We start from the raw sequence: 26,411 nt of genomic DNA on the forward strand, positions 1-26,411 counted from the left end.
CTCTGTGTGCCCCCTCCCCGGGCGGTGGCTGCATAAGGAAGCGGGCTCCCCGATCCTCCGCCGATGTGTAAATTGGCAGTGCAGGAGCTCGGTCACGCTGTGTTTTCTTTTCAAGTGAAAGCAAGGAGAGGTGTCTAGCAGTGTGTGCGGTGCCCTCTACCTCCCCCTACAGTGCAGCACCTGGCATGGAGAGTGAAGGTACAGTGCTGCAGCTGACGATTTTTTAAAAGGATGTCTATATATGTTTGTATGCGTGTGTGTGTGTTTATTTGTGTATGTTTATATGTGTATGTGTGCGTGTATGTTTATATGTGTGTGTTTTATATATGTATGTGTGTGTGTTTTATATGTGTATGTTTATATGCACTGGTGAGGCACAGGAAGGCTGCATGACGGGCATTGGTAGGCTGCAGGGCATAAGCAGGCTGCAAATGATGGGCACTGGTAGGCTGCATTGATCTCCTGTACCATGTCCACAGTATCTGACCATCTCCTGTACCATGTCCCCAGTCTCTGACCATCTCATGTATAAAAATATTTTTTTTAAAACAGTTACTTTCGGTATCGGTGCCGTGTCGTTATCGGTTTTCGGGATCTTGTATTTTTCATTTTCGGTACCAAAAAAAACATTCGATGCATCCCTAGTCATTGTGTTCAGAGTAGGGTTAGAAGTCCTGCTCGTGTCTTGATAATGTCAGGACCCTGGACTGGTTAAGCAGATGCTTCAGGGAATGGTCTAGTAGTGGGCAAGAGCAGGTAAGAAAATCTTGTTTTTTGTTCCCCAAGACAAAAAAAATAAAAAGAGCAACTAACCCTTGCAATGCGGGTACAGCCCAACTGCAAGGGATAATTATTTGCCCAGAGCTGGGCTTTTGTAAAAAAAAAAAAAAAAAAACAGTCAGCTCTGGTCGGGAGCTGCTGTACTACTAACCAAGCAAGGTTAGTCCAGCGATCTCCCCCCACAGGGAGAACACGCTGATCAGTGCACTCTGCCATTTGCTGAGAGCGATGATCGGAAGTCAGACGGCTGCTGGTTTTCCAGCATGCACAAACCGCTTCTGCCGGACAGACCAACATATACATGTCGGCCGGTATTTTTTGTACTGGCAAATGTCTCCCGACATTCTGCCTGTGTGAACGGGGCTTTACAATACAAGGGAGTGCCCCTAGCCAGGCTTACTATAGGTTCAAAGTATGATTCATTCACCCTTAATCTGTTGTCTCAAGTAGTACTGCCTATAAAAACATATTTTGAGAAAAAAAAACTTTTTCAGATTGTTGCCTAGCTGTCTCAGCGCTCTACAGTACCCACATGATTCTTCATAGGATTATATACACAGGAGTTTTTTTTACCAAGGATTGGGCTCCCTCCAGGCAAACCTCCCCTTAATATAGCCACTGCTATATATGCTTCAACTTGGAGACTCTCAAAAATATAGTGCTAGTACTACAGTATACAGAGGAGCCTAGATATGGGCACTGCGGCTTCCACACATATTTGCAAATGTGTGCAATGAAACCCTCTGTTTTTAACGTGAATTGTTAGACAGGGTCCATTTGGTTTTGTTAGCAGGCTAGCTGGTAAGTGGGCTGGGAAAGGTTTGTTTGTTATATATAGAAAATAACATACTAAAAATGTGTTCATAATAAATCTAATATTTGCAACGTGCTCGATAACTCTTACAGTGAGCAATTTAATCCATTGTATCACCCAGAATCTAAAACTTAAATACAAAATATGAAGGAATGGAAATATTAAATAATATACCAATATACCTGCACTTTCACGAAAAAAAGTATTGTGTATACACACACACACACACACACTTTGTTTTATGAAAGGCAGGAAGCCCCTCCTAGGCATAACCCCTACCCATTAGGAAAGGCTTCAGAGGGACAGGATATATCTGTGCAAGGATGTACTCAAAGAAAATGAATTTACAGCTAAACCTGGAAAAAAAACGAAATGTCTTTATCGTACATCAATGAACACAGAGCATCTTCAAAATGTGTATGACAGAAGTCCAAAAGCAATGAAATTGAGGAGAGGGCAAGCCAGCAACTAAATCAGAACAGGGTAACACAGCCGCTTGCAACACATGCCAAGCTAAGGTTATTGTTCCAACATACCATTTGTTAAAACTCAGTGAAAGTATGAACCGAAAACCAAGTAGCGGCCTTACAAATTTACAAATAGCCAAGGAAGCACCAACACTCCTGGTAGAAAGAGCAGCCAATTCTGAAAAACTACAAGCCAAAGTAATGGCAACCAGAAAAACAACTCCACTTGAAAGGTAGAGCTTCCATTTGCAACTCAGGCAGGTTAAACCGGCAAGTATTTCAGAAACACTAAATCAAATTTCTCTGCACAGACAAAAATTACTGTGATTCACAGATCAAGATAATATCCAAACAAGTGCAGTGCAATCTGTAATACTGTGCAAATTTAAAGTGGATGTAAACCCTCCATACACCCAGTGAAGTGAACAGCCTCAGATGAAACAGAGATGAACCAAATGCCCCTACATAGGTTTTACATGTATATCTGCTGTCTTCACATTTATATACACTTTAGAAAGTTCAGATCGCGTTAAAGAAATGTTTTCTTCCCGTTTAACACAGAGTGTGATAAAAGCCAGCTCTCTGCTAATCAATTTATAGCAACCTCCCCTGACAGAAATTTTAGGCTGCTTTTATCTGATGTGTTCTTGAATTTGTTAGGAGTCATCAGGCTGATGACAGAGGAACAGGTCAGGAGAGAGCTATGGGACTTGGCTCTTTGAAGAGAGATAACAAAATACTGCAGATATATGTGCCCAGCTCAAATTTCATGAATTTGGTTTACATCCACTTTAATACAAAATTCATAAATAGTGCTTGTTCGAATCATTTGATCACCTGCAGATTTTGTAAGTTTGCCCACTTACAAAGAAACAAAGGGTCTATAATTTTTATCATAGGTGTATTTTTACCACTTCACCCCGGAGGGTTTTACTCTCTTTATGACTACAGGCATACCCCGCTTTAAGTACACTCCCTTTAAATACACTCGCGAGTAAGGACATACCCGTGAGTGTATGTAAAGTGCCTTACAAGTACTGTACATACATTTTTCAGCCGCAGTAGAAGGAGCTGAAGCTCTCAGAGCATAGCCCGCCCTGTTCCAGTGTGCCCCTGACACCCCCGCCACATCCCCTGAGACCTCAACTACAGCTCTTGACACCCCTACTACAGCCCCTGACCCCTACACCCTAGAAGTAAAAAAAAGGTATTGTTTCACTTTAAGTACATTTTCATTTTACATACATGCTCTGGTCCCATTGTGTACTTAAAAGTGAGGTATGCCTGTAGGCCATTTTTTACGATACAGCACTGTGTTACTTTAACTGACAATTGTGCGGCCGTGTGATGCTGTACCCAAATAAAAATATATGTCCTCGAGACAGAGGCGCCCGCAACCAGGCGCCCGATATCGGCGTAGCAAGGACGCTGAGGTTAATCTGGAGCGATTAGAATCATTGGGATCTCCTCAGCCTCCACTCTGTGGAGCAGCTGAGGAAACCACTACAATGGAGGAACGGCAAAAAGTCACCGATACAGACCCCACAGGGCCACCAGCGCGACTTATGTGTCTGTACCAGATCACTAGACCTGGCCACTAACTTTGACACCCTTGCGGTGGAGATGAGCGGCCAGGAGATCCATGCCCTGTAAGGCTCACCTCCTGCAAGGAAGCCGAAACACCCCAAGCACAAAGACCAGTCACCCTGGTCCAGCATCTGGCCACTCCAGTAGTCCACCTGCCGGTATACCTGATGGTAGACCGAAGCCACAGTCGTGGCGTTGTCCGGCTGACACCAGATCGGACGATCTTGCAACCTCCTCGAGCACGAGGAGAAGCATAGCCTGATCGCCTGAAATAGTAGGACAATGAACAGTAGACAGCACCTGATATTCCCAGGCGGTCTCCCACCCTGGCACTAGCCAGGCCCGCCCCTGAGTAGCTACCGAGACCAGACGAGAGCGGGCACATTCAGGGAGGTGTGGCCGTAGGTCCACGCAAGTCCAGCGACTCACACCCCAGGTTAACAACCCGTGAGGCTGGCATCCGTCGTAAACACGACCACTAGAAGGTAGAAACCACTTCCAGGACCGAAGAGTCGGTGATCTCCGTCAACAACTCTTCGGAGAGAGACTCTGACTAGGTGGCGCACCGGAATCTGATGATTTCGGAGACAAGAGATTTTTACCACCTGCACAGTATTTCCCCTGGAAAACCAGAGTACCGCCTCGAAGGAGGCTACCCACAGGGCCCAGACCAGCAGGCGCCCGGAGAGAAGACCAATTGCATGATGCCAATACCTTCACCGCAGACTGAAGAGTCTGCAATTTCTCAAGGGGAAGAAGGACCTTTGCCACGAGGAGTCCGGATCAACCCCAGATACTCCAGCACTGAGTCGGAACCTAGCATGCCCAGGATTTGAACCCTGGGTCGCACACATGGAAGGCAGGCTTGCTGCCACTGAGCTACACCTTCTGGCCTAAACATTTAACACCCACCCGAATCTTCGGAGGGTCTGAATGGGAATAACACATCCACTAGGTCCAAGACAGAAGCTGCTCTCAGAAGAAAGTCATCCAAGTAGCCAATGAGGCAAAGCCTCGTTGTCTTAACAAAATTAGGATCAGTGCGAGCTCCCAGCTGAAAACCCATGGTGCTGACGCCAGATCAAAAGGGAGGGCCACAGGCTGACAGAGACCCTCTCTCATCACGAAGCACAGAAAAAAAACACTGACATGCGCAAAACGGGACATGCATGTATGCGTCCCTGATGTCCGAGGACGCCAGGACCGGATGTCCCCCGGATGGAGCGCAGCTACCACCGAACAAATGGATTCCATGCGGAACTACCCGACGTTCAAAAAGGAATTTAGGGCCTGAGGCCCATAGAAAACCCCAAACCTCTCGTCCTGCAGGAAAGGTAAAATTACCCCGCAGCTTAACAAGTCCCACACTGCCCAAGGCAGACCGACGGGCCGGGAGAGGAAGACACGAGGAAAGAACTTTGTTCTGTGGATAGGAGGAAGCCCTATCTAGTACTCCAAAGAGACCACCTCGCAGACCCACTGGTCAGAGAGCAGGGAGGTTTCACCGAATTGTAAACCTGCACACCGCCCTTCCCACCTTAAGACAGGGAGGGAAGACTACATACATTGGCAGGATTTGGGTGCCGGCGTTATCGGCTTACGCACCCAGGGACGGATTAGTCCCCCAGCTGGGCCTTTGACGGCCTGGGAGGGTTGCCCCTAAGTATGCACACATGCCTTTGGAGGAAACCGGAGTACCCAGAGGAAACCCACGCAGACACAGAGAGCGACAATGTAAGCTTCAGGCAGATTGGCGTCAGTGTCTGGATTCAAACCAATGACTCTCTTGCTGCCAAGTAATGGAGTTAACCACTACACCACCGTGTGCATAAAACCATTCTGAAACAAAAGCCCTGTATAACAAGGGCACAGCATTCAATGAAGCATCACAGACCTACATGAGGCCCTGGACCAGCTGGTCCGCTAGCCTAATAACTTCGGAAGAGAGTTGGTGCTCCTCCACTGTCTGGTGCAAAATGCTCACTCTGTGAGTTGTATACAGCACTAGGGGTCAGGACTACTCCAAGATGGCCGCCGAGCGTTCAGAACGCAGCCACAGGAAAATGGCTGACCGCAATGTAAGCTGCGCCATAGCGTGGCTACAACAAAATGGCCGCCAATGGGAGTTTTCAATGTAATTGAAAAAACTCCCAAAAAATGGCGCCATCGCCGACTGAGACCCCAGAGTAGTGGCCACAATAGGCCGCAAGTCAGACCCCAGCATGGTAATCAAGATTAGTTACACTTGGGTCAGCTACATTGGCCGGTGTGCTGCCAGCTCAGGGGGCCACACTAGGAACGCCTTTGGATGACGTTCCTGTGACGTCACCACAGCCTCACTCTCGGAACAAGTGGGAATAGATATTAAATGTCAGCCCTAGTTCGTCTCTCTGCTTCACCTGGGAAACACTAGCTGCACTGCTGCTTTGCTGCATGAATAAGGTATGACACACCACTCTGCTACTATGTTGCTATTATGCTAACTGGAATTGAGCCATTGTTACACTGATGGGCACATTTTCCCAATGCAACATTAATGTTTGTTGTTATAATAGATTTTCATGTTTTGTTGCCTCACAACCTGGAATTGACATGGATTCTTTAAAGATTTGCATCATTACATTTACAGAACATGCCCACAACTTTTTTATTATTATTGTGAAGCAAAACATAACTATTCACCCCCCTAAATTCTATACTGTGATAGCCTTTTGTGGCTATCACAGCTCCAAGTCACTTTGGAGAAGTCTCCATGAGCTTGCTACATCGTACCACTGGGATGTTTGCCATTCCTCCTTGCAAAACTGTTCCAGCTCCTTCAAGTTAGATGGTTTACGCTTGTGAACAGCAATCTAAGTCTGACCACAGATTTTCTATTAGATTGAGGTCTGGGCTTTGACAAGTCCATTCCAACACATTTACAAGTTTCCCCTTAAACCACTCAAGTGTTGCTTTAGCAGGGTGTTTGGGGTCATTGTCCTGCTGGAAGGTGAACCTCTGTCCTAGCCTCAAATCACTCACAGAGTGGTACAGGTTTTGCTCAAAAATATCCCTGTGTTTAGCACCATCCATATTGCCCTCAACTCTGACCAGTTTCCCAGTTCCATCTGCCGAAAAACATGCCCACAGCATGAAGCTGCCATCAACATGTTTCACTGTGGGGATGGTGTTCTTTGGGTGATGTGACGTGATGGGTTTGTGCCAGACATACGGTTTTCTTTAACCACTTAAAGCGGGAGTTCACCCGAAAAATCTATTATTAACATTAGATTTAGGCTAATTAAGGGGAGCAGAAACGGGTATTTTTTTTTAAATCAATGCCGTACTTACCGTTTTAGAGATAGATGTTTTCCCGCCGCTTCCGGGTATGGGCTGCGGGACTGGGCATTCCTATTTGATTGACAGCCTTCCGACCATCGCATACAGCGCGTCACGAGTTTCCGAAAGTAGACGGACGTCGGTGCGCAGGCGCCGTATAGAGCCGCACCGACGTTCGGCTTCTTTCGGCAACTGGTGACGCGCTGTATGCGACCGTCGGAAGGCTGTCAATCAAATAGGAATGCCCAGTCCCGAAGATCATACCCGGAAGCGGCGGGAGAACATCCATCTCTAAAACGGTAAGTACGTCATTGATTTTAAAAAAAATACCCGTTTCTGCTCCCCTTAATTAAGCTAAATCTAATGTTAAAAAAAAAAAAAAAATTCCGGGTGAACTCCCACTTTAAGACCCGGACCTTTATGCAGGTAAAGGACCTGGCCAGTTTTTGCGATTCGGCAGTGCGTTGCTTTAACTGACAATTGCGCGGTCATACGATGTGGCTCCCAAACAAAATTGGCGTCCTTTTTTTCCCACAAATAGAGCTTTCTTTTGGTGGTATTTGATCACCTTTGCGGTTTTTATTTTTTGCGCTATAAACAAAAATAGAGCGTCAATTTCGAAAAAAAAATTACTTTTTGCTATAATAAATATCCCCAAAGAGATATAAAAAAGCTTTTTTTTCTCCTCAGTTTAGGCCGATACGTATTCTTCTACCTATTTTTGGTAAAAAAAAAAAATCGCAACAAGCGTTTATCGATTGGTTTGCGCAAAATTTATAGCGTTTACAAAATAGGAGATAGTTTTATTGCATTTTTATTAATTATTTTTGAAAGACGAGCTAAGGCCACAAGACAATCTTATGACAATTGATCACCAAGAAATGTTACTTACAGGAAAGAGCAGCCAATTCTCAAACTGAGAGCTAAAGTAATGGTGACCAAAAAAATAACCTCCCGTGACAGAAGGAATAAAGGGATTTTTAATACAGCTTACCTGTAAAATCCTTTTCTTGGAGTACATCACGGGACACAGAGCGGCATATTCATTACTATATGGGTTATATGGAGTACCTTCAGGTGTTGACACTGGCAATCTCAAACAGGAAATGCCCCTCCCTATATAACCCCCTCCCATAGGAGGAGTACCTCAGTTTTGTAGCAAGCAGTATGCCTCCCAAAATGGTCCCCAAAAAGAGGGGTGGGAGCTCTGTGTCCCGTGATGTACTCCAAGAAAAGGATTTTACAGGTAAGCTGTATTAAAAATCCCTTTTTCTTTATCGTACATCACGGGACACAGAGCGGCATATTCATTACTATATGGGATGTCCCAAAGCAATGCTCACAATGAGGGGAGGGAGAACATCTCCAAGACAAAAGGATTTAATTTAGAGAAATACTCAAATCATAATAAATCCAACTTAGTTGAGAAAAATAATCTTAAATTTTAAATTTAACTCAAAAAAGAGGAGCCCCCGGAATCCGAGGGTCTCAAACTGCAGCCTGCAGCACTGCCTGCCCGAAGGCAGTATCAGTATTCCTTCTTACGTCCAACTGGTAGAATTTTGTAAACGTGTGGACAGAAGACCAGGTTGCCGCCTTGCAAACTTGAGCCATAGAGATCTGGTGGTGTGCTGCCCAGGAGGCGCCCATGGCCCTAGTAGAATGAGCCTTTAATGATACTGGAGGAGGCAACCCTTTCAAGCCGTAGGCCTGAGTGATTAATTGCTTAATCCACCTAGAAATGGTGGACTTTGCAGCTGCCTGCCCCTTCTTGGGCCCATCCGGTAATATGAACAGCACATCTGTTTTCCGGATCTTCTTTGTAGCTTTAAGATAGGCCTTCATGGCCCTGACGATATCCAAGGAATGCAGCAACCCTTCCTTTCTGGAAGTAGGTTTAGGGAAGAAGGATGGTAATACCAAATCCTGGTTCAAATGAAAACTGGATACAACCTTCGGTAGGAAGGAAGGATGAGGGCGGAGAACGACCCTGTCCTTGTGAAAAATAAGATATGGTTCCTTACAGGATAAGGCCGCCAGTTCCGATACTCTTCTTGCGGAAACTATGGCGACCAAAAATACTAACTTCCTTGTCAGTAAAACCAAAGGAATTTCAGCCAACGGCTCAAACGGTTGTTTCTGTAAACTTGACAGAACAAGGTTTAAATGCCACGGGCAAAGCGGGGATTAACTGGAGGTTTAATACGCAAGACCCCTTGAAGGAAGGTCTTAACCAGCGAGTGGGTGGCCAGCGGCCGCTGAAACCACACTGACAGAGCAGAAATCTGTCCTTTGATTGTGCTCAATGCCAATCCTTTATCCACTCCTAGCTGGAGAAAACTTAAAACTCTATCAATGGTGAATTTGCGAGAAAGCCATCGCTTGGACTCACACCAGCCTACATAGGCCTTCCAGACCCTGTAATAAATCACCCTAGAGACCGGTTTCCTGGCTCTGATTAGGGTAGAGATTACTTTCTGAGACAGACCTCTACCCCTGAGAATCAGGGATTCAGCTTCCAGGCCGTCAAATTTAGATGCCGTAAGGCAGGGTGGAGGATCGGACCTTGCGATAGCAGGTCTGGCCGTAGAGGAAGAGTCCAAGGGTCTCCCACTACCATCCTTAAGATTAGTGAGTACCATGCCCTTCTGGGCCATGCTGGAGCTACCAGGATGACTGGTAAGTGCTCCACCCGGATCCTGCGCAGCAGGCGGGGTAGTAACTGGAGCGGGGGAAACGCATAAAGAAGTTTGAACTGATGCCAAGGGTAAACCAACGCATCGGTTCCGCAGGCCATCGGATCCCTTGAGCGGGACATGAACCCGTCTAGCTTCTTGTTGAGTCTCGATGCCATGATATCCACGTCCGGCACTCCCCATCTTTGGCAGAGTGCTTGAAAGGTTTGTGGATGCAGAGACCATTCCCCCGGCAATAGAGTCTGGCGGCTTAAGAAGTCCGCCTGAAAGTTGTCCACTCCTGGAATGAATATTGCCGATATGCAGGGCACATGAGCCTCTGCCCATAGGAGAATCAAGCTCACCTCTCTCTGAGCGGCTTGACTCCTGGTTCCCCCTTGGTGATTTATGTATGCCACGGCCGTGGCATTGTCTGATTGAATTCTCACCGGGAACCCCTGCAATTTTGACGTCCAAGCCCTGAGGGCTAGTCGAGCAGCTCTGAGCTCCAAGATGTTGATGGGCAACTGCTTCTCTGGCGTTGCCCAAGTACTTTGGCGAGTGCAACCATCCAAAATTGCTCCCCAGCCCGTCAGGCTGGCGTCTGTGGTCACTATCTTCCAAGCCACTGGGCTGAAAGACCTCCCCTTCAGTAGATTCTGAGGGTCTAACCACCAACACAGACTTTGTCGGACTCTTGATGAGAGCGGCAACGGGATATCCAAGGCCTGTGGCCTTCTGCTCCATGCTGACAGGATGGCTGCCTGCAGGATGCGAGTGTGGCTCTGGGCGTATGGTACCGCCTCGAATGTGGCCACCATCTTGCCTAGTAACCTCATACATAGGCGAATAGTCGGTTCCTTCTTGCTTAGAACCAGTAGGATTAATTCCTTGATGGCTTTGACCTTCCTCAGAGGTAGAAACACTCTTTGTTGTTCTGTGTCTAATCTCATGCCGAGATATTCCAACTGCCTTGTGGGCAGGAAAGCTGACTTTTCTCGATTTAGGACCCAGCCGAACCTCTCGAGGTATTGGACCGTGAGGGCCACTGCTCGCTCCAAGCCAGGAGACGAGTGATCTATGACTAGGAGGTCGTCCAGGTATGCTAGGATCGTGACCCCTTGGATCCTTAGTTTGGCTAGGATTGGAGCTAGGACCTTCGTGAACACCCGGGGGGCCGTAGCCAACCCGAAGGGAAGCGCCACGAATTGGAAGTGACGCGAAGCCACCATGAAGCGTAGATATCTTTGATGTGGCTGATAAATTGGAAGATGAAGGTAGGCATCCTTTATGTCTATGGACGCCATGAAGTCGTCCTTTTGGAGTGTGGTAGCTGCTGACCGCACGGATTCCATCCGAAATGAGCGGATCTTTAGGTATGTATTTACCATCTTTAGGTCCAAAATTGGCCTGACATCTCCATTGGACTTCGGGATGATGAATAGGTTGGAGTAGAAACCTAGCCCCTGTTCCAGGACTGGTACCTCTACTATTACTTCCTGGGAAAGTAGATGATCTAATGCCGATCTTAATGCGGCTCCCTTCTCCGGATCGTTTGGAATCCTCGACTCCTGGAAATGAGGAGGAGGAAACCTTAGGAAATCTAGTTTGTAGCCTGTGGCCACGGAAGACCGTACCCACTCGTCGGGAATGCTGGCTTCCCAAATCTCTGAAAAGAGTCGCAGCCTTCCCCCCACCTTCGTGGGTGGGGGCGCCCCTTCATAAGGTTGGCTTGGGGGCTGGTTTTGCTGGTTTGCGAAACCACTGCCTTTTGCCTCTAACAGCCTGTCCTTGTGATCTGCTGTTGAAGCCGAAGCTTGCTTTTGCAGGAGGCCGTCGATACTGCTTAGTATTAGAGGGCCCCTGCCCAGGGGAATACTGTCGTTTAAACGCAGGCCCCTGAACCTTCTTCTTAGTTGGCAAGAGAGTACTCTTGCCGTTTGAAATGGTCTGAATGTATTTATCTAGGTCTTCTCCGAAGAGTCGTCCTCCATGGAAGGGGAACCCTACCAGGAGCTTCTTGCATGGGGGCTCAGCCTCCCAGCTTTTTAACCATAAGAGTCTTCTCATATGGATAAGGGATAACGATAAACGTGACGCTTGCTGGAAAGAATCCTTGATTGCGTCTACCGTAAAACAAATGGCTTTAGGGACATCCGAAAATTCTTCTGCCTGCTGGGCAGGAATAAGTTTAAGCATCTGCTTAAATTGATCCGATAATGCTTGAGCAACCCCAATCGCAGCCACAGCTGGCTGTACTACTGCCCCTGCAGTAGTGAAGGAGTTCTTAAGTAGTGCTTCCAAGCGCTTATCAACTGGATCCTTGAACACCTGTATGTTTTCTACAGGGCATGTTAACGATCTGTTAACACATGAGATGGCTGCGTCCACTGCAGGAGTAGCCCATCTTTTGGAAAATTTATCTTCCATAGGATATAGGACAGAGAATCTTTTAGGTGGTAAGAAGATCTTATCTGGCTTGTTCCAATCTTGGAACAAAACTCCCTCTAATAGAGGATGGATCGGAAACACAGCATTGCTTTGAGGCGCCCTCAGTGAGCCCAAAGCTGAAACCGTCGATACCTGGAGATCTGGTACTGGCAAGTTGAATGCCTTATGGACCAAGTCCGACAATCCTTGAATCCACCAGCTCTCCCTCAGGGAGACTGCCCCAGACTCCTCTGTATCCGGATCCTCGATCCCTGAACCTACTTGGTCCTTGTCCAAGAGGTCGTCCAATTCCCCTGAGGAAAGGACCTCCTCCTCTGAGGGTCCGCGCTCGGGCGACGGAGATCTATTCCGCTTACTGCCCCGCATAGCTGCGGCTATCATTTTTCCCATGCTTTTCTGCATCTCTTTTAAAGAGGTGAGTAATACCTTCTCCGTGACCATCTTAGGGTTGGACTGACTCGCGTCAGCTCCAGCCCCAGATCCCGATGGCCCCAAGGCTCCCTGTGGGGAAAGCAGCGGCATAGCTTTGTCCGAGGCCTCAGACTCTCTGGGGGAATCCCCACCTCTTGTACCCTTGTTTTTTGATGCCATGGTACAATACCAAGGTACACCTGCTACTTATTGGTACCTGGGACTTATAAATAGTTAAATGCCCAAACACCTGTTTGGGGGATAAAAAAATGCTTCCTCTCCCCTAGATGACACTTTTTTTTTTTTTTCAAAAAAAAATCTTTTTTTTTTTTTTTTTTTTTAAATCTAGGAAAGAAAAAACATTCTGTCCCCCTGAGTAGTATTGCAAGAAAAACTATGAGATGGAAAAGAAACAGCCTATTCCTAGGCTTGAAAAACAGTCTTTCTGAAGACTGCAATATTCTTTCTGGCCACTGTGTGTCCTCGGCGCCCCGTGCTTGCCGTTCTGGTCTTTCCTCCCTAGTTCCAAAGTATTGAATGGAACAAACAAGGAAGGGCCGCCCCTTCCTTAAGCCACTGACCCGCCCTTCCCCCCCCAGCAATCTCAAACAGGAAATGCCCCTCCCGACAGGGGGGGGGGGTTGGGGGGAAGGGAGCCTCTCTGCTCCAGCAAACTGCAGCCTGGAACACACGAGGAGGTCAGCGTTTTGCCTGCTTTGCAGGCTCTGAGGAGGAAGACTGAATGGAGCATCGCCTGGAGGCTTGCAGGTAAGCATAGCTCTCTGACACACACATATACTTTTATATCACACAGGCCCCACTCAATGCTTTTCCAACACTACAAGGGAGGTCACATCTTATGGGGAATAATACATATAGAGCCATCCTATCTTTATGATATGTGACTAGTTTGCCAGATGCAGTGCATAACTTTAGGCATGTCCCCTGTGACCCCCCAGAAAAAACCTGCTAAGAACCAAGTTCCGCAAGTTTTCCCCTCACTTACCTGCTCCATGCCGCAGGACTTTGCCAAGCAAGAGGCCCAATCTTCCCCCATCTCGGTGGGGATGTCTAGACCTTCAGGCCCTGGGTTCCTATGAAGGATCCACTGTCCTGGGCCCATATAGCACTCTGGCAACAGAAACATTAGGCACCCAAAGGTTTCTAAGTTCTGGGCCCAGGGTCCAGCTCTCTAAAAAGAAAAGCATTATGGGCTATACCCCAAGGGTTTGGGGTCCGGTTACTGACCACTTTAGCGCTGAGGCTTTTTTGGACAGAACTAGGTTAGCTCACCTAATCCCAAGGATGCGGAGGCAAGCTAAACCATGACTAACACCTAAGACACTGGCGTAAAAACTGAGGTACTCCTCCTATGGGAGGGGGTTATATAGGGAGGGGCATTTCCTGTTTGAGATTGCCAGTGTCAACACCTGAAGGTACTCCATATAACCCATATAGTAATGAATATGCCGCTCTGTGTCCCGTGATGTACGATAAAGAAAAAAGGAATGTCACAAATTAGTTAAACTGAGATTGCTGCAATACAGAAAGTACTAAGTTAACGTCCCACATAGATACAGGAGTCCTGACCAGTGGGACAATATGTGTGACCCCTTGTACAAAGACATGCACCAGGGAAAGTGAAGCAATAGGTCTCTGGAAGAGAACCAAGGCCAAAATCAGACCCTTAATTGTACTCAGAGCAAGACCGTGGTAAACTTTTGAACAGGGCTGTGGAGTCGGTAGATAAATGTTCCGACTCCTCAGTTTTATGTACTTCCGACTCCGACTCCTCTGTATTAATATGCGAATGTATTTTATACATTCCTTGAGGGAAAGAAACGCAACCTACCACAGGACTACTGGCTGGGAAGCCAACAGTCTACTGTATTGCACAGTTTAAGCAAAAGACAAACACAATGAAAACAACGTTTTATAAAAAAAAATGTATTAATCAATCAAGTGGCTGGATAGTAGCAGCAGGCATAAACATCAGGAACAGGATTTTTACCAGTTCAAAAATACAAACCACATTATTTGGTTGTTTTAGAACAAAAACAAAGCTCATCTATAATGAACCAAAAACAAAATCTGTAAAACCTAGAAATGGTTTATATTAATCTTGAAATGTAGTTATAGGCTTAGCAAATGCAAATCAATTCAATGTAGAGTTCTAAGGAAGAGAATTGCCTCTGCCAGATCCTCTTTCATAGAGGCTCTTAAGTCAGACTTTATTATTTTTAGGGCTGAAAATAATCTTAGAGAGGTAGTTGGGCTGCTGCTTTCTCCTTTGTGTGCTTATCTGCTGCTGAAGATAGGGCAGTGGGAGGATCCAGGAAGGGGCATTTATTCTAAAACATGATTTTCCTAGGAGAATCCCATAGTCATGTTTAAAGTTTAAGCTAACAATCGGAGTTTACAAGTTTTTATAGCCTTAGCTAAATGACAGCAGTTTTTCCAATGGTTTACAGCTTCAGTCTTGAACTATTGGCACTCCATTCCCTTCACTTATACAAGTGTCTCACTCTCTAGTCCTGCAAAAAACATATTTATTTAATCCCTTATCAGTGAGAGGCTAGGTTACACATGGACGCTGCGTTCCCTGTAAAAGCAGAACACAACACTATGGAAAGTATAAGTATTGCCACTCCTAATTGTGCGTTGCGTGCCATATAGTGAAGCACATGAAAAGCATGCTTCTTCACGGTCACTTAACGTGTTCGTTTTGCGGTTACGTGAGGCACTGCATGCATTGGTCTGTATTCTTACAGTAGAGGAGTCATTAATTATAACTTTTTGTGAATTGGGACATTTAAACTTGCTTTTTTTTTTTTAAATTCCAATCTAAATTGAGTCGGAGTCGGAGTCGGTGCATTGTTTGCCGACTCCGACTCCAGGTACCCAAAATTTCCCCCGACTCCGACTCCACAGCCCTGCTTTTGAATGGAGAAAAGCCAGTATGCAGCCCATGACATTGCGAGGATAAAATCCCTGAGCTGCACACATGCAAAAATAACTTCTAAGTCTGATGATAAATCTTCTGTGAAGTTGTGTTCCTAGCCCTAAGGGTAGACATAACCAAACCAGATACATCCTGTCTCTCTAAAACCTGCTTTAACAGTCATGCTACAGCAATAGACATTAAACAAGGATACAAGGATGGGGGGGGGGGGTACAGGTCGATCCAACAAGGTCCATGGTTTGCCCACCGATATCAGAGTACTACGTTCTCCATGGATCGGCTGGGGCGATCAGAATTACCAGAATACCTTTGACCCAAATCTTTCCAGCAGATGCGGTAAAAGCTGCAGCAGAGGACAGGCATACATTAGGGAGAACTGATCCCATAGCGTCACCAGAGCATCAAATGTAAAACATCAAAGGGTCCCTGGCTCAGGATATAAATATGTTAAATTTTGCATTGAACCTAGATGCCATAAAATTCAGTCCAGAGTTCCACACCTTTGACAGTGCTCCTTAAACACCCGTAATTCCCTTGGGAATCCGTTGCTGATGGATGAAAAAAACTGCCTTCCAGTTTTCCCACACCAGGAACCCTGACTGCGAACAGGCTGGAAACTTGACTTTCCATCCATGACAGGATGAGATCCATCTCCACCTTTAGTGGCCCGTTTCCCTGCAAAGGTAAAGCATAATGGGCTACTATGCATCGCATAGCAGCCCATTATGTGACACTTACCTGCAGGAGAAGCCTGCGATGTCCCTGTCTTCCTCGCTGGCAGCGAGCATCCACTCTTCACCCCTCTTTCTTCCGGGGCCGTGAACTCTGGCTCTGTGACTGGCCACGAATGCGTGCGGGCGCCGCCAGTCACGGCAGAACACCAGCTTGAAACGGCACAGCATGCCCTTTCAAGACGGCGCATGCGCAGTAGAAGGCATCAATCGGGGACATTGCAAATATCTCCTAAACCGTGTAGGTTTAGGAGATATTTCAAGCACCTACAGGTAAGCCTTAATCTAGGCTTACCTGTAAGTTAAATTGGTTGTAAAGGGTTTAAATAAATGTGTAACCCTCCCCCCGGGTGATGTCGTATGATGTCCTGAGCTTCCCGGGCGACTATGGGGCACATGCACCTGCTGCATCGCTCGGGACCCTGTCACACAGATCCATATCCTGTCAGAGGAGAGGAGACCAATGTGTGTTCCCAGTACAGAGGAACACACATCGGTCTCTCCTCCCCTTGTGAGTCCCCTCCCCCCTACAGTTAGAATCACTCACTAGAGAACATATTAACCCCTTGATCGCCCCCTAGTGTTAACTCCTTCACTGCCAGTCACATTTACACAGTAATCAGTGCAGTTGTATAGCACTAAACGCTGTATAAATGTGAATGGTCCCAAAAAACGTGTCAAAAGTGTCCGATATGTCCGTCGCAATGTCACGGACACAATAAAAATCGCAGATCGCCGCCATTACTAGTAAAAAAAATAAAAATGCCAAAAATCTATCACTTATAACTTTTGCGCAAACCAATCAATTAACGCTTATTGTGATATTTTTTTCTACCAAAAATATGCAGAAGAATACTTATCGGTCTAATACTAGGGAAAAAATGGTTTAAAAAAAAATGGTGATATTTATTAAATGAAAAAGTAAAAAATAGTTGTTTTTTTTTAAATTGTCCCTCTTCTTTTGTTTATAGCGCAAAAAATAAAAACCACAGAGGTGATCAAATACCACCAAATGAAAGCACTATTTGTGGGGGGGAAAAAAACAAAGATTTAATTTGGGTACAGTGTTGCATGACCGCTGAACTAAAAATTGGTCTGGGCAGGAAGGGGGTGAAAAAAGGGATTTTTAAATACAGCTTACCTGTAAAATCCTTTTCTTGGAGTACATCACGGGACACAGAGCGGCATATTCATTACTATGTGGGTTATATGGAGTACCTTCAGGTGATGGACACTGGCAATCTCAAACAGGAAGTCCCCTCCCTATATAACCCCCTCCCATAGGAGGAGTACCTCAGTTTTGTAGCAAGCAGTATGCCTCCCAAAATGGTCCCCATAAGAGGGGTGGGAGCTCTGTGTCCCGTGATGTACTCCAAGAAAAGGATTTTACAGGTAAGCTGTATTTAAAAATCCCTTTTTCTTTATCGTACATCACGGGACACAGAGCGGCATATTCATTACTATGTGGGATGTCCCAAAGCAATGCTTTAATGAGGGGAGGGAGACATCTTCCCAAGGATTTACTTCTGAGATAACTCAAATAATAATAATAAATCCAACTTAGTCGAGAAATAAAAATTAAATTTTTTAACTCAAGGGTGCCCCCGATTCTGAGGGTCTTAAAAATGCAGCCTGCAGCAGTTCTTGCCAAGAAGGCTGTATCAGTATTCCTTCTTACGTCCAACCGGTCTGATTTTAGAACACTTGTGGACTCAAAACCAGGTTGCCGCCTTGCATACTTGAGCCACAGGGAACTGATGGTGTGCTGTCCAAGGAGGCGCCCATGGCTCTGGTAAAAAGAGCCCTTACTGGCAGTGGAAGAGGCAGTCTTTTCAAGCTGTAGGCCTGAGTAAATAATAGCTTCCTCTCTCACGAGAAGATGGCTTTTGCAGCTGTCTGCCCCTTCTTGGCTCATCTGGCAAAAATGAACAACACATCTGTTTCCCGGAACTTCTCTGTAGCTCTAAAATAGGCCTTTATGGCCGTGACCATACCCAAGGTATGCAGCAACCCTTCCTTCTGGAAGTAGGTTTCGGAGAAGGATGATAGTACCAAATCCTGGTTAGGAAAGAACTGGATATAACCTTCGGTAGAAAGGGAGGATGAGGATGGAGGACCACCTCGTCCTTGTGAGAAAATTTAAGATATAGCTCCTTATAAGATAAGGCTGCTATTTCTGTTCTCTTTGGCTAAACTATGGCAACCAGAAATCCCAGCTTCCTTGATAGCCAAATCACAGGAATTTCAGCCAACGACTCAAAAGGTTGTTCCTGTAGAGTTGACCGAACTAGATCCAAGTCCCACGGCAAGTGGTGACATGCCCGGAGGATTAATGCGCCAGACCCTCTGAAAGAAGGTCTCAACCGCGAGTGGGAGTCCACCACTCCTAGCTGGAGAGACTTAACACTTCATTAATGGTATACTTGCGGCAAGCTGTTCCTTCGACACATACCAGCCTACCTAGGCTTCCCGGACCCTGTAACAAGTCACCCTGGAGACCGGCTTTTTTTTTTTTTTTTTTTTAAACCTGATCAGGGTAGAGATTATCTGCCCAGAACGGCCTCTACTACTGAGAATCAGGGATTCAGCCGCCAGGCCGTCAAATTTAGACGCCGCAATGCAGGGTGTAGGATCGGGCCTTGTGAGAGTAGGTCTGGCCGTAGAGGAAGTGCCCAAGGTTCTCCCACTGCCATCCTCAGGATTAGTGAGTACCATGCCCTCCTGGGCCATGCTGGAGCTACCAGGATGACTGGTTTGTGCTCCACCCTGATCCTGCGTAACAGGCGGGGTAGCAACTGTAGCGGGGGAAAGGCATATAGCAGTTTGAACTGATGCCAAGGACAAACCAATGCATCGGTTCCGCAGGCCATAGGGTCCCGAGTACGGGACATGAACCTGTCTAGTTTTTTGTTGAATCTTGATGCCATGACGTCCACGTCCGGCATTCCCCACCTCTGGCAGATTAACTGAAAAATTTTAGGGTGCAGAGACCACTCCCCTGGCGACAGAGACTGACGACTCAAGAAGTCCGCTTGCACGTTGTCCACCCCGGGAATGAAGATTGCCGATATGCAGGGCACATGAGCCTCTGCCCACAGGAAAATCGAGCTCACCTCTCTCTGAGCTGATTGACTTTTGGTTCCCCCTTGGTGATTTATATATGCTACAGCCGTGGCATTGTCCGACTGAATCCTCATCGGGAACCCCTGTAACTTGGATGTCCAAGCCTCGAGGGCCAACCGAGCAGCTCTGAGCTCCAAGATGTTGATGGGCAACTGCCTCTCCGCATGTGCCCAAGTGCCTTGGCGAGTGCAACCATCCAAGACCGCTCCCCAGCCCGTTAGGCTGGCATCTGTGGTTACTATCTTCCAGGTTATGGGACTGAAAGATTTTCCCTTTAGCAGGTTCTGAGGGTTTAACCACCAACACAGACTTTGCCGGACTCTTGCTGACAGAGGCAACGGAAACTCCAAGGCCTGCGCCCTCTTGCTCCAAGCTGCCAGAATGGCTGCCTGTAGGATGCGAGTGTGGCTCCGAGCGTAAGGTACCGCCTCGAACGTGGCCACTAGCTTGCCTAGTAAACGCATACATAGGCGAATAGTTGGTTCTCTTTTACTCAGAACCAGCTGAATCAATTCTTTGATAGCCCTGACTTTTACCAGGGGTAGAAAAACCTTTTGCTGAGCTGTGTCTAACCTCATGCCGAGATAATCCAACTGTTGTGCGGGTTGGAATACTGATTTTTCTCGGTTTATGACCCAGCCGAACCTCTCGAGAATCTGAACCGTGAGGGCAACCGCTCGCTCCAAACAAGGAGATGAGTGGTCTATGATCAAGAGGTCATCCAAATATGCCAGGACCGTGACGCCCTGGATTCTTAGACTGGCTAATATTGGAGCTAGAACCTTCGTGAACACCCGGGGGGCCGTAGCCAGCCCGAAAGGAAGCGCCACAAATTGGAAGTGACGCTGAGCCACTGAGAAACGTAAAAATCTCTGATGTGGCCGAAAGATCGGTATATGAAGGTAAGCATCCTTTATGTCTATGGAGGCCAGAAAATCGCCCTTCTGGAGCACGGCGGCTGCTGACCGAACAGACTCCATCCGGAATGACTGAACCTTTAGATAAATGTTTAAATTTTTTAGGTCCAAAATTGGCCTGACCTCGCCGTTGGGCTTTGGCACGACAAATAGATTGGAGTAGAAACCTAGCCCTTGTTCTAGGACTGGTACCTCTACTATCACGCCTTGATAAATTAGACGATCCAATGCCGCCAAAAAGGGGGACCTCTTTGCTGGATCGTTTGGAATTCTTGATTCCTGATAATGAGGAGGAGGAAACTTTAGAAACTCTAATCTGTAGCCTGTGGCCACAGAAGATCGGACCCATCTGTCGGGGATGTTGGCTTCCCAGATCTTTGAAAAGAAACGAAGCCTTCCCCCTATCCTCGTGGGTGGGGGCATCTCTTCATAAGGCAGACTTAGGGGCAGGCTTTGCTGGCTTGCGATACCAAGGCTTTTTGCCTCCCGGGGCCTGTCCCTGCGATTTAAAATTTGATCGCGCAGGAGGCCGTCGATACTGCCTGGCATTAGAGGGCCCTGGCACAGGGGAAAGTTGCCTCTTAAATGTAGGACCCCGAGATCTCTTCTTGACTGGCAAAAGGGTACTCTTGCCACTTGAGATAGTCTGAATGTATTTATCCAGATCTTCTCCGAAAAGTCGACCTCCATGGAAAGGGAAACCTGCCAAAAGCTTTTTGCATGGGGGCTCGGCCGCCCAGTTCTTTAACCATAAGAGCCTTCTCATATGCACTAAAAATAGAGATAAGCGAGATGCCTGCTGAATGGAATCTTTTATAGCATCCACCGCAAAGCAAAGAGCTCTGGGTATATCGGACAGCTCTTCTGCCTGTTGGGCAGGGATGTCCTTAAGCATCTGTTTCGTCTGATCCTTTAAAGCCTGACAGACTCCTATAGCAGCCACCGCTGGCTGTACCACTGCCCCTGCCGTGGAAAAAGAAGCTTTTAAGAGAGTTTCCAACCGTTTATCAACCGGGTCCTTAAACATCTGAATGTTTTCTACCGGGCAAGTTAGTGATTTATTTACACAAGAGATGGCAGCATCCACAGCTGGGAGCGCCCATTTTTTGGCAAACTTCTCCTCTAACGGGTAGATAACAGAAAATTTTTTAGGCGGCAAAAAAAAATTCTGTCTGGTCGTACCCAATCTTGGAAAATTAGCTCCTCTAATAACGGATGGACTGGAAAAACTGCGTTATTCAGGGGCGCCTTTAAGGAGCCCAAAGAGGAAACTGCCGGACTCCGGAGCTCCGGTAAAGGCAGGTTAAATGCTGAGTGTACCATGTCCGTCAAAGACTGGACCCACAGGCTCTCCGCTTGGGAGGCTGAGAATGGTTCCTCAATAGTAGATTCCTCAATTTCTGAACCCTCTGGGTTCTCGTCCAATAGATCCTCCTGAAATTCTGATTCCTCCAGTGAAATCAGTTCAGCATCCGAGGATACACATTTTGGCGAAGGGGACCTAGCCCGCTTCTTGCCTGGAAAAGATTTAGTGAGCATAGCTGCCAATCTTTTCTCTAGCCCTTCTAATGCGGTAGCTAGCTTTTCCTCTGTGACGAACACAGGGTTGGGTGGATCTGGGCCAGCCGCTGCACCAGACCCCCCTATTGGCTCAACCAAGGCGGCCACAACTGGGTCAGGCGGGGAGAGTACCGGCATAGCCTGACTCGTATCCTCAGAATCCGAGGGGGAACCCTTTTGCTTTTTGACATTTTTAGATCCCCTTGATCCTGAGCCTTTGGGTGCCATGGTACAAAACCGAGGTTCTTAGCCTGCAACAACTAACTGTACGCAGCTAGGAAATAATCTTGAAAGGTTTAGGGAGCAATAGGATTACTAGTGTCCAAAAACCCTGGTGAGGCCGAAATCAAATATAAAGGAAAAAATTTTTTTTTTTTTTTTTTTTTTTTTTAATATGCTATTATGTTCCTTTAAATTAGAAGTATTTATATTTTACTTCTTTTTTTTTTTTTTTTTTTTTACGGCCCCACCAATATCTTTTTCCAGCCCTTCAACCTGCTGACAAAGGGGAATTTTTGGCTTAATAAGAAAAAATAGGCCAAGCCTATGATGTACTACCCCTTTCTTGCCACCGGGGGTCGCAGGAGTGCCGCTCTGTGTCCTCTCTCCTCCAGATCAGCTTCAGACTGATCTATGCGCGCACCCTGTCACTCTTAACAGAGGCGAGACACGCCTCTTCCTGCGTGCTCCCGCCCTCCCCCTCCTCCCGATGGCGCGAAATTCATCTATTTCTTGCGTGCGCGCGCGACAGGGAGAGGAGAGAGAGACACATGGAGACGCCAGACGCCGACAGAGCTGGGAGAAAGGACGCGCTGCAGGGCGGCAAATTTGAATCCCCCGGACAGGTAGGCTGCAAATAGAGACTCTAAGGAATCAGTTGCTTAGCCCAAGGGTCTCTTCCCAGACCCTGTATGCCCAGCAGAACAGCAGGTAGCCAGAAGAAGATTGCTTGGACAGGGGGCCAGAAATGGGGAGGAACAAAACAAATCATCCTGTCCACTAACGGACATAGTGACCCTGGTGCCCATGCAGAGCATACTTAGGCTGCCCCCCCTTGTGGTCCCCCTTGGGAAGCTCGCAGTCGAACCAAGTTCCGCAGGCTCCCCACTTACCTGCTCCATGCCGCAGGACGTTTGTAACAAACACAGTCCAATCTTCTCCCATCTCCGTGGGAAGTGTAGTAGACCTTCAGGCACTGGGGTCCTGAAAGGAACCGCTGTCCTGGACCTATACAGCACCTCTGGCAAACAGGGAACTCTTGGCTTTAGAAAAGCTGTGAGCCCTGGGCCCAGGGTCCAGCCCTCCAGAGAGGGCATTATAGGCAAAACCCCCTGGATTTGGGGGCCCGGGTACTGTCCACTTCGGCACTGAGGCACTCTGGACAGATCCGGTTAGCCCGCCTTGATCCCAAGGATATGGAGGCAAGCTATTCCGTGACCAACACCTAAGACACTGGCGAAAAAACTGAGGTACTCCTCCTATGGGAGGGGGTTATATAGGGAGGGGACTTCCTGTTTGAGATTGCCAGTGTCCATCACCTGAAGGTACTCCATATAACCCACATAGTAATGAATATGCCGCTCTGTGTCCCGTGATGTACGATAAAGAAATGCTCTGTATTGAAGCGGTTAAGCAATATTGCAGGATGAATCTCTCTTTTATGTTCAAAGCAACTCTAAGGCTGCATGCACCCTGTTTTTGGATGTTTTGACAGCTGCTGTTTTTGGCTTCAGACTTTTTTTTCTACAGTCAAACTCTCCAGCATGCTATCCTATGTGTCCATGCACACATAGGCTGTTATCAACTCTTTTTGGCTGTACAAAAACCCAAAACAAGTGGATTCTAAGCTGACGTCTAAAAATGCTCAAAAACGTGGCTCATCACCATTTACCATGTTTAAGCTATTAAAAAAAAAAAAAAAAAAAAAAAATATGCTAAAAAGACGCTAATGCTGAAAAACACATTAAAAAAAAAAAAAAACGCTATTGCAAAAAAAGGTTAAAAATCGTTGCAAAACTCACTGCAAAGCTACTGACATTTTTATAGAGTTATTATAATGACCAGTGTGCACAAGGCCTAAAGGAGCAGTTCCCAGAGTACTTGATGAGAACGATAGAAGACCCAGGATACAGTGGTATTTATTTTTGTGATGCTTAAAGACCAATAAACCAGGCGTGATCTGACCAGTGCGGTCTTTCCCTAAGGTGAGCGGGCAATTCATCTAGAGGTGGCGGTTTATCAATGAATACCAATTGCTACGTGGCACATATTGAAGCAAAAAATCTGAGGCTATGGCTAGGAGGTGTTATGCATGGGTAGGGTTTTTCTGCCAGTGTCAAATCACCTTAAGGTGACAGTATAACCCTATTGTAATAAATATGAAGATGTCCTGTGGCGTACGATAAAGGAATGCAATTACACAATGCTGTTGGAAGCAGGATTTATCATTGGTAACAAATTATATTATATGAAATTTAAAAGGGTGCAGAAACAGAGATAAAAACAGTTCTACTTTAACCAGCCTCTGTCCTACAAATTTACAGTAGATTTTCAGGAACAGTCAATATGTGATATGGATACAATAACATTTCAAACCTGTAATTGCCAGTTCCTCGTGTAAACTTTGACAAACGATACACTGCCCAGTTTTTAAGTTGCACTGAAGTCATTCCTTTTCCATTATCTATGACAGCAACGGCAGGCTTTCCTCGAGTTTCATCAAAAAGCTGTTATATTCATATAACAAATAAATACATTTTAAAAAAATTGAGCCAAATGGGAAAAAAAATATATACATGGGAGAAACAAATACAAATTCAACATACCAGGTATATCTGTATAGTTCGATTGCCTGAATTTTGAGCCGTTGCTGAAAGTGAATTGTCTATCAACTCTGCAAGAGCGAAAGCTGAAAATAAAAAATCACAAAGCCCATTGGGGGTCTGTTAGTATAACACAAATGAAAATGCATTTGACCATAAAAGCCATCAGGTAGGAACGCTTTTCTGTACAAAAAGTTATTTCTCAATATATTTTTACAATAATAAAAATAATAAAAAAGGAAGGTAAAAGGAATACGAAGTAATAAAAGTTCTACTGAAACTTATCAAGATCTCTTCCACTCCAAATCTAAATACCTGGTGTGGCGCATTGTAAATCACAGATTTTCTCACTGCTGTGTAGTTGTTGCACACAATAATGAGGACTTCTAAAGTTTGAATATGATCACTATGCCCCCCCCCTTTTTAATTATCCCTATATTTATTGATAACAGATATGGCTGCTCACTTTTGACAATGCAATGATTTAAAGCTGAACTCCAGTCTTACCTTTAGTCTTGCACAATTTTACAGGTTCTTCTCCTGCAGTAAATATTTCTTACTTTGATTTCTCGGTGTACTTTAGTGTGTTTTAGAAGCTACAGCAAGTTGGATAGGAACCCATCTCATTTAGATCTTTTCTCCCAACCCTAAGGTTACTTGTTCACCTCTTTAATTCACGGGATTTCAGTTCCTCCAATCATGTATCAACAGATCAGAATGTTAGGGGGAAAGCTTTCAAATGTGTCCACAGTCAGACAAATGGAACAGAGAGGTTCTAACACTTACCACCACCACCCCTCCTTAGACTAATATAAAAGGTATGTATGTAGTGTTCCTAGCCTGAGGAAGGATGTAGCCCGAAATCTTGCCTAAGTGACACATGCTATAATTACATAAGATGAATGCTTCTTAGAAATAAAGAATGGAAGTCTTGAAGTTGTGGAGTGCGGCAATCTTTTGGGGCGGGGGGCTGAAAAGTTCTAGGCACAATCCCTTTTCCAACACCAATTTTGTTATTGTAGTTTTAAATAGTGATATTTCAAATGATAGTATTCCAATTTGGAGGATTAGAGCTCAATTTTCTCATTGGTTGCAGGTAATTAATTGAATGAACAGTGGCAGAGAAGAGGGTTGTGCTTTTTTTTTTTTTTTTTTAAACCAATTTGGAGTGTCCTTGGCTTTGTGTTTGGGATCATTGTCTTTCTGAAATGTCCACCCTCGTTTTATCCTCATCATCTTGGTAGATGGCAGCAGATTTTTATCAAGAATATCTTGAAAAACAGCCGCACACCATGATGTTCCCACCTCCAAACTTTACTGTGCTGTGCAGTGCCATTTGACCTCCAAACATGTAGTGTATTATGGCATCCAAAGAGCTCAATTTTGGTGTCATCTGACCAGACTATATTCTCCCAGTATTTCAAAATAAATGTGCAGCAAACTTTAAACCAGGGATTATTGATACAAATCAATAATAAAAAAAATATATTTTTTTTATTTAAATGATTTTTTATTTTTATCAAATTTATTTTAATAAAATGCTTTTGGAGTAAAAATCGATCCTTCTAAAGATATTTTTTTTTTTTTTAAGATACATTAATAATTTAGGAGCTTCGTTATGTAGCATGAGGCTGTATAATCTGCAATATTTAAATTTTTGGTAAACTCATTCAGTGAATCCAAGCTCTGCCAGCTGAGATAACATGCACTGCATTGATGCATTCACACAATTTTACAGTAACCATGAGATAATCCCATTGTTTTGCAAATCTATGTATGCTACCATCTGTATG

The 26,411-nt window shown here is 45.8% G+C and overlaps 1 protein-coding gene across 1 annotated transcript in view; it reads right to left on the reverse strand.

Moving 5' to 3' along the window:
* SMCHD1 (structural maintenance of chromosomes flexible hinge domain containing 1) overlaps positions 1 to 26,411 on the reverse strand; it is a 504,574-nt gene that overhangs the window by 421,692 nt on the left and 56,471 nt on the right. The window contains exons 4-5 of the mRNA XM_040354031.1: positions 24,622 to 24,704; positions 24,392 to 24,522 (exon numbers count right to left, since the gene is read on the reverse strand). Coding sequence (XP_040209965.1) covers positions 24,392 to 24,522; positions 24,622 to 24,704 — 214 coding nt within the window. The remainder of the gene's footprint in view (positions 1 to 24,391; positions 24,523 to 24,621; positions 24,705 to 26,411) is intronic.

Source organism: Rana temporaria, chromosome 5 (genome assembly GCF_905171775.1).
Source record: "Rana temporaria chromosome 5, aRanTem1.1, whole genome shotgun sequence".
Classification (NCBI taxonomy): domain Eukaryota; kingdom Metazoa; phylum Chordata; class Amphibia; order Anura; family Ranidae; genus Rana; species Rana temporaria.